The 16,017-nt window shown below is 35.5% G+C and overlaps 3 protein-coding genes across 3 annotated transcripts; 2 read left to right on the forward strand and 1 right to left on the reverse strand.

Moving 5' to 3' along the window:
- Window positions 1-529: 529 nt before the first annotated feature.
- On the forward strand, window positions 530-1,496 carry LOC139859574 (uncharacterized). The gene is made up of 3 exons (XM_071848359.1): window positions 530-637; window positions 875-1,030; window positions 1,176-1,496. The coding sequence occupies exons 1-3, from the start codon at window positions 530-532 to the stop codon at window positions 1,494-1,496; spliced, it is 585 nt and encodes a 194-aa protein (XP_071704460.1).
- Window positions 1,497-2,039: 543 nt separating this feature from the next.
- Window positions 2,040-2,943, forward strand: LOC139859575 (uncharacterized). The gene is made up of 2 exons (XM_071848360.1): window positions 2,040-2,300; window positions 2,596-2,943. The coding sequence occupies exons 1-2, from the start codon at window positions 2,040-2,042 to the stop codon at window positions 2,941-2,943; spliced, it is 609 nt and encodes a 202-aa protein (XP_071704461.1).
- A 6,676-nt stretch (window positions 2,944-9,619) lies between these two features.
- LOC139857643 (protein POLLEN DEFECTIVE IN GUIDANCE 1-like) lies at window positions 9,620-15,399 on the reverse strand. Its single transcript, XM_071846461.1, has 11 exons — window positions 14,557-15,399; window positions 13,613-13,764; window positions 12,768-12,871; window positions 12,435-12,523; window positions 12,257-12,330; window positions 11,645-11,795; window positions 11,343-11,510; window positions 11,143-11,240; window positions 10,743-10,865; window positions 10,128-10,196; window positions 9,620-9,820 (listed from the first exon to the last, which is right to left on the reverse strand). The coding sequence occupies exons 1-11, from the start codon at window positions 15,266-15,268 to the stop codon at window positions 9,620-9,622; spliced, it is 1,941 nt and encodes a 646-aa protein (XP_071702562.1). The 5' UTR covers window positions 15,269-15,399.
- Window positions 15,400-16,017: the final 618 nt, after the last annotated feature.

Raw genomic sequence — 16,017 nt, forward strand, 5'->3', positions numbered from 1 at the left:
CAGTTTTGTGTGTCGCATGAGGACGCAAGATACACCTTGCGTCCTTGCGTGTGTCGCAAGGATATCCTTGCGTCCTTGCGTGTGAACCCTGGGTTATACTTGTTACAGGCGCAAGAATCATGCTTGCGTCCTTGCGTGTGTCGCAAGTTTACTCTTGCATCCTTGCGTCTACTCGCAAGATGATCTTTGCGTTCTTACGTCTAGACGCAAAATGACTTTTGCGTCCTTGCGTCCTTTTGTTTTTACTAATATAACTTCATTTCAGGATGATTGTCCGAAGAGAAAAAGACCTTTTCGTTCCCTGCACCCATCTGAGACAGAGAGAGTTTATCAATGGTGGATCCAGAGTTCCTCTTACTTTCAAGGAGATGTTGTTGAAGACGAGAAAAATACACAAGATGATAATCAAGTTGAAGAGGAGTTGGGTGGCAGTTTGAAGGAATTATTGCAGGAGGAGTCAGAGTAGACATCGGACCCTCATCCAACACAAAAAGGCAACAATTTGCAGGAATTGTTGCGTATGGTTAATATGTTGACTAAGAGGGTGGACGATCAAGAAAAGGAGTTGGCTGATTGTAAAAAGAAGCTTGATGATCATGAAAAACGTTTGAAAGAACAGGAACACCAGGAACATCAGGTAAACTAGGCGCAAGTTTTTTTTGCGACCTTGCGTCTTGCCTGTTATGTTGGCGCAAGGTTTTACTTGCGTCCTTGCGCCTGACGTTATATCAGACGCAAGTACCATCTTGCGTCCTTGCGTCTTGATTGTAATTTAGGCGCAGGTTGTACTTGCGTCCCTAACTCAGACGCAAGGACTTACTTGCGACCTTGCGTATGGATACTTTTCTTATTTTTTGCGTTTTGTTCATTATAGTATGTTGATAACGAGGATGCATATGTGGATCCTCGATCTTTCTCTGACAATGATACATCTCCGAGGGTTGTTAGACGTGGGAAAAGAGAAAGAAGGCCCACTCATTTTTTAAATTCCCCTTTCACAACACCGGGCTACAGAAAACCATTGGAGAAGGTATGTCTGTAACATTCACCAGACGCAAGGTTTTCCTTGCGTCCTTGCGCCTGATGTTTATAAGACCTTGCGTTTTGCGTCTTTGTATACGCAAGATATATCTTGCGTCCTTGCGTATGTTTGATGACTCATAGATTATATACAGTTGTCTGACGAAGTAGCTTCTAGAGTAAAAAGGCTGAAAGTTTCTCATCAAGGGACTAAAGAAGCTGAGAATGTGTTGCCAATGGAAACTGAAAAGCCTACTGAAAAAGGGGCTGAAAAAGCTGTTGATAAACAAGATGAGAACGTGGCTCTGGTGTCTGAGGAGATTGAGCAAGGAGTTGATTTGCCATTGGTTAATGAAGCAGAAAACAAGCAGACCAGCATGAGGTTAGTGAATGACGCAAGGATCACCTTGCGTCTTTGCGTCTTCTTCATTGTTGGACGCAAGGATTACCTTGCGTCTTTGCGTATACTTCACTGATGGACGCAAGACCTATATTGCGTATTTGCGTTTGCATTACACCGACGCAAGACAATTCTTGCGTCTTTGCGTCTTTATTACTAATTTTTTTTTTCAGAAAAAAGAAAGGAAGAGAAAAAGGAAGGAAAAGGATTGGGTTGGTGAGGAGGAAATTTGGTCAATGGTTGATAAATTTATAAACGATCAAGGAACTTTGCAACCACCACCACCAAATGCATGGAGAGATCAAAGGAAGCATGTGGGGCCAGCAAAAGATTTGAAATCACTAATCCTCAATAAGCAAGATACGCGTTGCATGTTCATTTTCCAAAATGAAACCTTCCTCTTCCTTGATACTGAGTTTTGGAAAAGTTTATTGGGAATTGCATTTTCTGGTTATTTGGAAAACATAGTAAGTTTGTTAATAATTATAAACTTATGCATGTTTTGTTTTGTTTTTAGCTTTATAACATTCATAATCAACTTGATCTGATTATAGCATATTGATGGATAGGCTACCTTCCTGTTGAGATTTCGGCAGAGGTTTCTGCCCGAGCTAGCCAGATGTCCTCGAGTCCTCAGTTTCCGATTGCAGATTATACATGTAGTTCTCGATGGACGATTATGCCATTGGGTTTCCTCAATCAACTGGAGAAATTCAAGTCCTTTTATGATGATGACACTCAAAATGAGGAGGAGAAGGGGGATACATCTAATCCTGAAGCAGAGGGGATCATTAAATTCAATCCCCCAGATTATATGTATTTGATTGGTCTTGGGGATGGTAGTGATGACCTTTATCCATCCTGGGCTGAATGTGATAAGGTTAGTCCTTTTTTTTATATAAACTATACATTTTGAGTAAACTGTAATAGGCGCAAGACAAATCTTGCGCCCTTGCGTCCGTTCGCAAACACTCTCTTGCGTCCTTGCGACCCTCGCAAGATTAACATTGCGTCTTCATTATAGACGCAAATTCAAATTTGCGTCCATGCGTCCACCCACAAGGTAGACCTTGCGTCCTTGTGCCTGACGCAAGGTCTACCTTGCGTCCTTGCGTGTCTCGCAAGGTCAACCTTGCGTCCTTCCTTATTGACTTTTTATGTTTCTTTTGTTGCAGATTTTGATTCCAGTACATTTTTCAGATCCTGAACATTTTATACTACTCACTTTGAACTTAGATGAACAGAGAGTATTAGTCTATGATAGTTTAAAGGGTTGTTTGAAAAAAGGTCAACTCGAGGCTGTCTTCAAAAACTTATCAGACAACTTGCCGTTATATTTGAAGGCTATTGATTACTTTAACAAGAAGCAGGACTCACAAATTGTTGACTATTATGAGAACAGAGAAGATGTAGAGTTGATGATCGAGGATGCACCGTATGTGCCAATGCAGAGTGGTGGCCATGGTGATTGTGGTGTTTGGGTCTGCCTTCATATGGAGAGGATAGTTTTTGGTTGGGATTAGATTGACAACATTGGAGACCCTAAAAAGGCTGCTAAGGACTATAGAATTCGAATGGCAAGAACATTCTTCCGTGCACGCTTTGATACACAGGAACCACCACCACCAGAGGACCCAAAGATTGTTAATTAGTTAACTTGTAGATGTAATTATTATACAGTTATTAGGTAAAACATGTAATTTTTGTATGTAAATAATCTGGGACAGACGCAAGGCCTTTTTTGCGTCCTTGCTTCTGGTTTTTTGACAGACGCAAGGTGTTGTTTACGTCCTTGCGTCTCTTTAAATGGCTTACGCAAGGTTTTGTTTGCGTTCTTGCGTATGTTTGAAGACTTACGCAAGGTTATGTTTGCGTCCTTGCGTCTCTTTAAAAGATATACGCAAGTTGATGTTTGCGTGCTTGCGTATGTTTCATGACATACGCAAGGTATTGTTTGAAAAGTTGCGTCTTTTTTAAAGACAGACGCAAGTTATTGTTTGCGTATTTGCGTGTGTTTGATGACATACGCAAGATTTTTCTTGCGTTCTTGCGTCTGTATGTAGGTCAATCCATGACACATATTTAAACAACTAACTGAGACTGATAAACATAAAAACAAACTGAGACTGATAAACAACAAACTGAGACTGATAAACAAGCAACTAATTCTGGTCCCCTAATTCTGGTCTAAATCGTACGTTTGATAAAATTGAGACTGATAAGCTTGCGAAGGTTCAACTTTCTCTTTCGACTTTGACTTTGATTTTGAGGCTGTTTTTTTAACCCTCTGAGAAGTAGATTCACCGGTTAGGTCATAAGAAGCGCTACATGTTGTTCGGTTATGACCTGCTTGCTTGCAACGAGTACATGTTCTTACTTTCTTTTCAGTTTCTTCACCTTGAGATGGAATCCGATCGGTACTTTTTGGGCGTCCAGGTGCTCTTTTCTTTTGAATTGGGGGCTTTACGATTTTCAAGATCTTGGGCCCTGGATCGGACCATTCGGATCGATGGGGCAAAGGAAGGATGTGTTCGGAATATGTATTTATATAAGTTTGAGACAAGAACCAATGTGATACATAACATGTAACATCTTCAACTCCGAAGAGTCGTGCTGCTGCCAATACATGTCCGCAAGGTATGCCTGATAATTGCCATTGCCCACATGTACATGTTCTATCTTCTAGATTAACGAGGCCGTTTTTCCTTCCATCACGCACCTCTATTAGATTGTTTGTCGATGGAAATGCTTGCCATCTTCTTGATTTGTTCGTCCTCTTACCTAATTTACGTTCAACATATGGAGTAACCGTTGAAGTGAGACTAACTGCTTTGTTGTGATGTTTGAAAAACCAATCCTGTATAGAAGCGCGAAAAAATTCCAATAACATGCAAACTGGTAGTTTGCGAGCATGTTTGGATAGAGCGTTAATAGACTCTACACTGTTGCTAGTAAGGTATGCATACCTAACATGACCAGCATGACTTCTGGACCATTTGTTGAAACCAACGTCATTTAGATACTTGTGAGACGCTTTTAATCTTCGTTGAAATACACTAACATGATCTTGAAAATCTGACAAACGATAAGCCTTAACCATTTTCCAATAGTGCCATTCAAAATATTTGAATTTGTTGGACATCGTTTTTATGTTCATGAATAGATGACGTGCGCAAAAAGAGTGAAAGGCTTCAGGAAACACATTTGAAATACCATGTGCTATTGAAGGAGCACGATCAGAAATAAAGGTAATCTCTGACATACGATTACTCATACCACAACTCTCTAAATGATCTCTTAGATTGCCAAAAAACCATGACCAAACCTCGTTTGTCTCGCCTTCACCAATTCCATAAGCCAATGGCAAAATTCTGTTATTGGCATCCATTGCAACAGCGACTAAATTTGTACCCAAGTATCCAGCTTTCAAATGTGCACCATCAACGATGATAATAGGGCGAACATTTTGGACAAATGATCGAATCTGCACGCAAACAAATCACATGAGATTGCTATTAGTTTAAGATAAAACAATTGTAGGATGAGTGATACTTACAACTGCGCCAAAGGACATGTAACACATCACGAATCTATTTTCATTGTCAGTCACCACATTTGTCATGCTTCCTGGGTTATGAATCTTAATGTTATGAAGATAAATGGGAAGCATTCGGAACGAGTCATCCATACTGCCACGAAGCATCTCTATTGCATGACACTTGGCTCTCCATGCTTGATTGTAAGAAATGCTCACCCGAAAACGGTTGCCAACATCATCACGTATATCTTTTGGATTATAGTCTCGATTTGCAGCTTTGAACGATTCCATCAGAATACTTCCTAACACCTTTTTGGAAGCATGTTTATTATTTCCCATAATTTGGGTACGTGAGCATGTGTGTACGTCATGCAATTTCTTTACGATGAAGTTGTCAGTGTGGCGTATTTTGTATGCACTACATTTCCACTCACAATTTGGCAACATGCATTTAGCAGTGAATCGAGATTTGTCAGACTTTACAGGCTTAATTTGGAAGTTTTCTTCAAGACATTTTGTGTATAGATGGTTTACAAAATCATCCTTGTTTAAAAAAGTTTGTCGAACTTTAATCAAATCGGATACTCTATAACTGGTTATTATTTGGCTCGTAGATTCAGTCTCTTGGTCATGCTCACTCAATAAAAGTGGCATATTCCAGAATACATCCTTTTTTTCTTCCTCTTCTTCATTTTCATCTTCATCTTGATCTTCTCTGTCATTTTCTTCCTCCGAAGCACTAGACGCGACAACTGATTCAAAAGGGTGATCTGTTTTTTTAATTTTACATACGTTCTCAACTCCATAGTTGAAGAAATCAAACTCTTCTGTGTTTGGAGGTGGTACTTCAGGTCGTGCTTCTTCCAAATTGGGTGTCTGAAGGTTTGTGCTCTCCTCGTTTGTTGGTAGGTTTTGTTGGACATCGTGTGTTGGTAGGTTTTGATGGACATTGTGTATTGGTAGGATTTGCACTGACTGTAAGTTTTCTGGGAGTTGATGCATTGTAACTTTGTCGACAATGTAAATATTAATAGGAGCATTTGATATTGCATGTTGTAGAAAATCACGAAAGCCTTCATAATCATCAGTAATATCAAAAACAAGATTATCTACAACATATCTCATTGAAACAGGAGCATTAGGTGGCAAATTAATTTTTCTAAGAACATTTTTTAACAATATTCTTCGAGTAATTAGTTTTTGGGGAGCAACTGGGAGTTTTAATCGTGTTCTAAAACAATCTAGAGGCAAATACATAGGTAAGTTATTAATAAATTGAAAAGAACCACCACAACATATATGAATAACAAAGGTTTCATTATCACTAAAACTCATTATTTAAAACAAAGAAAGTTACCTTAATGACGCTTGAAATTATATGATTTATGTTGAAATGGTGGAAATGAAGTGAAAATAGAGCTGGTAATACCTTATATGAATTGAAAAAGTTATCCGTAATAGTACAAAAATCGTACAAAATCTTATCCACGAAATCATGAAAATCTTATCGGGATAAGACGCAAGACGCAAGACGCAAAGGCGCAAGTCGCAAGACGCAAGACGCAATACGCAAGGACGCAAGTCTCTTTGTTGCGTTTGTCAGTAACGCAAGGTCGCATGGTCGCAAGATCGCAAAGACGCAAGGTCGCAAAGACGCAAGGTGTCTTGCGCCTTGCGAGGGCAAATTGTCAAACTTTTTTTTTAGGACTGTCAGTCAACAAGCTTAAAAAAAAGAGTATTTTGGTGATAATCCCAATAAAAAAAGCAGGCCGGCATGAATCAGGCCCAATTTGTTTTCCAACTTGAAATACAACCAAAGGCCTCTGTTTTTATTTAGTATTTCTTTTGTGTATCTAGCGATGTGGGATGAATTGAATAAGTATAATAAGTATCGTAGCAACCATAACTTAGAAAGTAAACAAGGGAAACAAGCAACCATAATAAATAAATCAGATTAGTTGTATTCAAGTGTGTTGTCATAATGTCACCCGTGAGTATAAGTATATAAATGTTGTGCTTATATTTTGAATACATAGAACTTCGTATTAGTTTTAATCTTTTCTTTTTTTTTTCTTTTTTTTTTTTTTTTTTTTTTTTTTTTTTGTAAAGGGAAACTAAAATAACTTAAAGTTTTTATTTTATGCTTGGAATGAAGATTGATTATTTACATGGCTTAATCGTTATTAAATATTTGCAAATTATTGCAATTATCCGCTAAATTTGTAACGCGTAAAAATCAAATCCGGAAAAAAGTCAAAGTCGAATTTGGAAAAGGCCGAATAAATCGGTTTAAAATCGAAAAAATCTGATTTCAAAGGGGCCTTTTTTTCGCCTCAGGGCCCCCGAATTCTCGGGACCGACCCTGATCGGATGGATAACGTTGTGGTTTTTTTCTTTTCTTTCAATAATATTATTAATGTATAAAAAATAATTAAATAATGAATTGGACACTGAAATTTAACACTGAAAGATTTCTCCTATTTTGGTCTCAGTAATTTCAGTGTTAAGCTTAACACTGAGATTTAACACCGAGCCCAGTGTCACCGTACTCTTACATGTGACCCAAATGATATATAATCGAAGAAACTCCGATGAAGGCATCAATCACTTTAGTTACAAATTCTTATTAGTAGTTACAATAAATTATATTTCTATTAACAAAACTTTCTTTTAAAAAATCTAATCAGAAATATGTATGTTCAACTTAGTAAAAAAAAAAAAAAAAATATATATGTATGTTCACTGTAGCTTGCGTAGTCTAGTGATGAAACCCATAAGATAATGACGTAATTACATGTTATCAAACTCAGTCGTTAAATCTAAATCGATTGAAAATTCATTAGCAATTAAACACCATCTCTAATTTAACGAATTAATTTCAAGAGCTCCATAAAGTTAACAATGGATGGTAGAGAACTAGAGATATTATGATTTGGGAAGAAAGCGGATCTGGAGTATTTGGATGAGCATGACGAAAAATAGGTATTATTCTTTTTTTAAGAATTAATTAATTAAAATGTAGAAATATTTTTTTAGAAAATAAGGGAGGTTACTAATTAACGTGTATGGGCATTTTCTTAAGTTCATGATAATAGCATTTTTTGATGTTTTACTACATCTTGAGTAATGCATGTTGTTTATGTTTGTTGCAGCTTCTAATGCTTAAACCGAAGAGATACGGGTTGGATCACAAGGAGAATTTCACAGGGGAAGGTGATGAATACATCTACCATTCCAAGGGACACACACTTAACCCAGGCCAGAGAGATTGGACCAAGTACCAGTCCTGGCAACCAACCAAGACCCAATAACTTCGTTTCTTAAACCAATATTCGAATCAATGGGCTATTAAGGAGCTGGTGTGCGGCTCCAATATATCTAGCCGTTAATAAGCTTGTTTGAAGTGGTTGAACATTGCTAGACTAATTCAATATTTAAAACAGTTTTCAACTGCCAAGTTATTTTCTTTGTTTGCTGTTAATGTATTCAACAAGATTATCGTTGCTGTTAAAATTTGCTTATGTTGTTGTCAAGTTCTGTTGTTGAATATGAAGTCGATTCTCGAAATATAGTGTTTACCCTTGTGTCAATCTGATCGGTTAACTAAGAGTACTTGATTTGCCCCATGACCCATTTGTAATACCTTAAGCAAATGAAACCCAGCATCAAGCAGTTTCCTTTAAACGCACACACTTTCAGTTTAAGATTAGGTAGCATGCCAATCGTATACATATCTTATGTTTCCAATACAATAAGGTGTCTGATAAACTCAACTTGTTCAGATGAGGCGGGAATTTATGAGATGGTGGTAGACCTCGTAATTTACCTTCAGATGGCGGATTTGGGAATGTGTCATTTAATAGTTTTATAGTCTCTCGAGGTTATCGAGCTTAGTGATATTGTAGAACGAGCTTGAAGCGCCTCTGTTCTTATCCATGAGAATCTTTAGTTTCTCACACGCTGTAGAAATCATTTGTATGTGTCACGCAAATCGCAAGTCCCAATTGGGCGGCTTGCGACTTGCGTCTCAAACACTCGGCAGCACCATTTGACATCTATTTGCAAAAGGCTGCTCGCAAGTGGTCGCAAAATTGCAAAATTGCAAAATTGGATTTGAGATTTGTGAGGAATTTTCACTTTTCAGCAACCTTTTTTTTCATGGTGAAATCTAATAAAATATTTGGGAAAGGGGCTTTTTCGTTAATTTCCCTATTTAATTGTGATGTTGACTTTTTGAGCGTCTGTGTTATCACCGATATAGGCTTTTGGGTAACCTTGGTCATTTTACTAATCATGTACTTCAGTCCTTGTATTTCAGAATCTTCTGCCCATATTCGATGTTATGAGGAGGAAAATCCGAGAGCTAGCAAGCAAAGTGAGATTCAATACATAATGCATAAATTGTACAAAAGATGTGAATTTCTATTGTTTTTATCCTTCACGATCAAAATTGAGATTCAATAATCACCATCCACCCTAATTTTAGTTATATATAGGTTGGAGTAAAAGGTACAACTGTACAAGTGATGTATACTTTATACGGTTATGGCCTCACGTACTTAGACAACCCAACAGCTTACGAATGCTCCATTTACATCAACTAACAGAGACACTGATCATGGTATTCATCAGAGGTTTTATATATTGATCAGTGATGCTAATTAATCTGAGTGTAGTTTCCTCCTTTGGCACCTTTTAATATACCAAGTTGCATGTTTATGAAGGCCCATACCTATCATCACTTTCAAAGTTGTGAGCATCACAAAGCTCATGACCGACAACATAAGTATCCACAAAAGTCTCCATAAAATGGGCCCACAGGGAAGATGTGCAGCGTAAACTGGACTCACTACTCGAATTACCTGAAACAACAAAATTTCAAAAGAATACATAGAAAGGTTAAAATGGCTCCTGAATTGGACTCGGTGCTAGAATTTGGCTAAAGTAACCATATAAATTTCAAAGTTTCCATTTTTAGCTTTTGTAATATTCATTATAGGTGTAACTTTTCATTAATCCACTTGTACACTTCTTCATTTTACATGATATTCAAGTCGGTGTTCGTTTTTTCACAAGTTTGACATGAGACTTCATTAACGAGATCAGCAGGGTATCAAGATATTATTCAAGTTTCTTTTAACAATTTCATAATTTTAAATTAATACTTACCACACAAGCGGGTGCCAAAGGAACAAAAGTAAGTTTTTTCGTTGGATTCTCGGGCTGCACGTTTAGAGTCTGTAGGAAAAAAAAAATTAATATAAAAAGAGTATTCAAGACCGACAAGTATCAAAGAAAAATATGCTAATTTAAGTGAACAAACTGAACAAAAAAGAGTCTTTCATAACACATATAGCAATCCTATAAACCAATCTCTAAATTTTTAAAAAAGATTTAGCTGGGCTGAGTTATTTGTCGGTTTTTGTTTGTTTGTTCTTTATTTTGTTGGTAATAAAAGTTGCTTTTCAAAATGAATAGAAGACGTCAATCTGTATTTTTTTATGGTAAAATTCAAAAATAAAATATAACGATACATCCTATGACATCCATAAAATAATTACCTACTTATGCAGAAGGAAAAAAAAAAAAAAGATAAAGTGCGCATACATTGGGACCATTTTACTATTTACTAAAAATGAAAATGGCTAATTAACAAGGTAACAAGAAAAAGAAAAAAAGAAAAAGGCAATACAGACTATAATGCAAGATCTAGCCATACGCATGAAGAGAAAATATGAGCATTTCCAGGAGTATGAAATTGTAAAGAAATATAACAAATGTTACCTGTTTGCAGAGGTCTTCAAGAAACTCAGAATATACAATCGGCTTTATTTCATTAAATTTAGCAATAAAACAATGTTTGATTATATCAATCATCAATTCGCATATATAAACCACAAGAGCATTCTGCATCCAAAAAAAAAAAAAAAGCACTAAGAGAGACAATACAGGAAAAATTTGCATAACATTTAATGGTTTTAATAATTTGCATATACGTAAAGACCATCAAAGATGTTTTCTGGTGCTTGTAAGGTGAATATTTATAAAAGTGGCCCATTTTGATCTAAGAATTGATTCCCAAACCAATAACGAAAAAAATAGCAAGAAGAAAGCCAAATAAGAAAAAATTAGCTCTAAATTAATACAATTTAATGTTTAATATCATGAAAAAAAATAAGCTTACATAAAAAAAATTCTCAAACCATGGACCTTCAGCTTCTAATATATTCTGAGCCAAGACAAAAATGAGAAAGGATGCAATATGAAACCTCTCCACAGAATCTGAAAATGGTGCAGGAAACTTAAGTAATAAACCAAAATTTTCAAACAATATTAAGTAATAATTTTAAATAAAAGAAAAAAAGAAGATGAATGGAGACTCACCAAAATATACCAGACTTTGTATGTTATCCTTGCTAAAGCGTTTAAAAACATTGCTTTTTATCTCTGAAAAATTGTTTGAGACTAATAAAGCAAACAATGCATTGTTGTGGGCAACTATACAGGTTGACAGAGTGATGGCTTGAGCTAATAAGATGAACGAATGAATAAGTGCAATGTGTTAAGGAAACAAGAGCGTATCATTTGAAAGAAAAAAGATATCAAAGGGGAAACAAAATCATTTCAGGAATAGCGCGCGCGCGCGCACACACACACACATATAAACAATTAATATACAAGGATATTTGATGAAGTCACAGCCAAGGCTTCATCAGATATGAACCTCCATAGCCAATGTCTCATATCTTCTGATGAAGAATTTGCTAAACCATCAGCTGTATTTAATAGTGTTTGCAACACATCTCCACCAAAATTTTGGCATAATTTATCAAATATCTGAAAGTTAATGACGAAGTTTACATTAGTTACATAAGCAAAAGATATTGAGACCAAAATAACAACTTGATGGATATTTAACATGAGTCAACCATTTACTCTTTGCAGTAACCAACTGAAAACACCTTTTACTACTTGATTGTGCAATCATAATCATAATAGTTTTTTAAGTAAAAATTTTCAACAAAGATTCTTACAATAACTGATCATAGACTAAATATTCACCATGTCCACAAGGTATTCTTACAGGGGTAGAAACGTAATAATGAATACAAACAAAGTGACTGCAATAAATCATTAGACAAAGAATTTATGCTACCTACTTTTTGCATAACAGCCATCAATTCATCACGTATTCATGACAAATTACACTAATAGTTTCCACATTATTATTATTTTTTGTTTAATTATGACATTTGAGATAAAAGTAACCCATAGATGTAATAAAATTATGTTCTTACCTCCAATACATTATACACCACGTAGAGTTTAATCGTTCCTTGACCACGAATCATGTGATAAATCAAGCTGATATCTAGCAGTAAACATATAAAGAAAACAATGTAATCCAAATTTAGCAATGAATCAGACAATCCTAAACTGAAAGAATCGATTAAGGAACAAATTCCCTAACTGAACCTGTTTGTTGTAATAGAATTACTCCAGAAGCCAGTATTAAAAAACAACCCAGATCACAAAGCTCTGCAGCTGAAAGCATCTTAAACTGCCTGTCAAAAGCATAAAAAGTAGTCATGTACCATCACACCTATTAAACGATTCCTCTTTGTCATCACAAAAGATTATAGCACATAAGAATTTAATAGATCCAAAGCATTTAATATTTGCAATAATGTAACAGGATATTGTTCAATGCACAGATGCATGACCTAATAGATGCTGCTAACCTAATTATATATCTTGAAATGCAGTAAAAAGTCAAACCTCCTAACGTTGGGAGATGATATAATATACCTTTTTTTTAAAAGCCTCCAAGAGGTAATGAGAAGTCTAATTGGCATGATGGTTAAAAGAGACAAGAAAGAATCCAGGCAGACAAAGAAGCCGACATTTATGAGCTGCAAAACAATTGTCATGAATACTCTAAATAACTTGTAGAAATTCAGATATATATATATATATATATATATATATATATATATATATATATATATATATATATATATATATATATATAGGCAGGATCAATGGGGAAGTAACCAATCATATATATATATATATATATATATATATATATATATATATATATATATATATATATATATACACATATATGAAATATATATATATATATATATATATATATATATATATATATATATATATATATATATATATATATATATGATTTTCATAATGTTGTGTTCCCGTTACTGCATGTTTAACATATATGATATACAAAAGTTCACATGCTTGACATATAGATATAACACAAACATATTTGGCTTTTGTATGCAGATGTGCGGTATGCTGGTATACAGATCATATATATGTGGTGAGAGACAATGAAAGAGACAACCATCCATGAAAATCTAACTCTGGATGTAATACATAGTAATTGAGATTCAAAAAGATACCTACAGTTCATGATATATACTGCAAGGGATATTTGGTCAAGATTCTTATAACATAGGCATCCTTAAGCTATATACTAATCTTAATAACCAAATAATATATATAGTCAAGTCATAATGGGAGGAAAAGTATGATCACAAAGGAACACATAAAACAATGCACAACTTGACATACATGATATTCATGTTACTGTATAAGGATGATTGTGTAAAAGTCTAAATTACCAATTCACAACGCCAAGGCATGCGAAAAATAGTGTCATATACTCTCTCACGGTCTTTCTCATTGGCAAGGGTTGTTGTCGTCCTTAACGAATTTCCACCATGCATTTCGTCCACAAAGTACTTAACTGGAGACGTCTCCAACAGAAAGTTGACTGACACAAATGTACCAGCACAAATTATGAGAAGAAGATAAGATACCACTGTTTGGTGGTGGTCAAACTTTTTTTCAGTGTAAGAATTGATACATATGTTCACAAAATTTAATAACTCAAATACAAAAATAATCGTGTTAAAACTACACAATATTACCAAAGATGCCACTTAAAAACAGTTAACAAATCCTAACATGTGAACAATCTGATCACAACCTTTATCGAAAAGCAGAAATTAACGAGCATCAACAGACATATAATTCCTAGAGATCTGAAATTACATAATCGAAACTCTAACATACACGAAATCATATGATAGGAGCTTATTAAACTTGTACCATGAGTCCATGACCTAGACAACCATGAAGCTAAAAAATTTAACAATTTAGACGGATAAATAATATGTCAATCTATTGGTGACCGCCTAACGAATAATGTGACAGTCAGCGGTACAAAAATTAGTCAACATTAAACTAGATTTATGATTTAAGTACTATTTACAATATATATAAAGCTATAAAACAGGATGAAGGTTCAAAAATGTTAGTTCCCCTTACCATACTTTAAGTTCCTTACTCATACTATATTCTTTCAATTTTCTTTATCGAACAAAAACTTCTTTCTACTTGACTTCTAAAGCCACAAAAGGCCAAGTTTGCTTCTTTATGCAATATATTAACTTATCGACCAATACCTCAGATAAAAATTATAAACATTCAAATAATCTAATCTATGTCAATAAAAAGCAAGTATATTTCAATTTACAGGGTTGAAACTGAAGAAAAAACTCACGATTTGGATCGATATCAGCAATCAATCGTTTCCAATCAAGTGACTCATCCTTTTCAAGCATCCTACCAGCACAATATCCATTCACTTTCATCTCAGCTGTCTGTTTCATCATTAATTCAGTATCGAATTCCTTACCAGATAAACTCCCATTCCTACTACTACAACTACTATCATCAACCTCCTTCACAATCTCATCAATCCTAAACATCATATTCCCCTGATCCTCACCTAAACTACTACACACACTACTACTCCTTTGCCTCAACTCACGTGTTTCCCTAACCGAACTACTCACCGGATAAACTCGTTTCTCCTCCGGCGGCACATACACTTCCTCATACACCACCGTCGTCTCCGTCAACATCGCCGCAACACCACAACAACTACTATCAATAATTAACCTATCAGAATTAAACTTACAATCACCACTATCACTAGACCTAGGGTTAGGGTTAGGGTTACCAGACGTATTCAAATTATGACTATCATTAACGAACTGGAGATGATGTTCATCATCATCGCTAGGTTTAATTTTTTTCTTCTTTTTGTGCTTTCGCTTCCGTCTAGGTTTTGTGTTAACGAGAGGTTCGGTTTGAACAGAATCGGATCTGAGTAAGAAATGGCGATCGTCAGCATCGTCGTCGAAAAAGGAATCGGTGGTGGTTAGAACGTCGAAGGAGAGCGTACGGCCGCCGGATCTCAGGTCTGACATCGGTGGTTTTAGGGTGGCGTGGATCGAAATGGTGATAAGAAGAATTTGAGAGTAGATATCAAGTGTGTGAGATGATCATGATATTGAAATTGGTTAGATAAATAAAATTATTACTGTATTATAAGTTACGTTTTCTGGTTTTCAGCTGTGGCTAGTCGTTACAATTGTCATTGGCTCCCGCGATCACGATCACAATCACATCACAATCATCTTTATAATAAATATTTAATAATTTAATTTTGTGTATGTATGTAACTCATAAACAAAATGCCTTTACTATTTCTAACCGTGGCGGTGACATCAAAGTCAAATGATGTACTTTTTGGTGATGTGTTAAGGTAAAGAGATGAATTTAAATAAAATGGAATGTCAAATTTGAGGGTTAAATTTGTGAATAGGTGATGTGATAAAATATTATTGGTAATTGGGTATATAATTTATTAATTAATAATATATAAAAATATGTGTCAAAACCTGATTGGCTGGAAAAAAATTTGACACAACTTTTGGATCCGTCAGATTTGCAACTGACGCCCGGGGCGTCAAATTTTGACGTCGCGTTAAGGACGTCAAGGGCGTCAAAAAAGCTGCCATGTGAGATGACGGAGAAAAAGTGATGTCGGGTTAAATATAGTCTTAGCCACGCAACAGGGCGGTTTTATTTGGGGACAAGGGGGCGATTTGCAATTTTTAGTGTTAAAATTTTGAATTTTTTGACTTCGTCTTCGGTGGATTTTTTTGCCTCAAAA

The sequence above is a fragment of the Rutidosis leptorrhynchoides genome, chromosome 7 (genome assembly GCF_046630445.1).
Source record: "Rutidosis leptorrhynchoides isolate AG116_Rl617_1_P2 chromosome 7, CSIRO_AGI_Rlap_v1, whole genome shotgun sequence".
Taxonomy (NCBI): domain Eukaryota; kingdom Viridiplantae; phylum Streptophyta; class Magnoliopsida; order Asterales; family Asteraceae; genus Rutidosis; species Rutidosis leptorrhynchoides.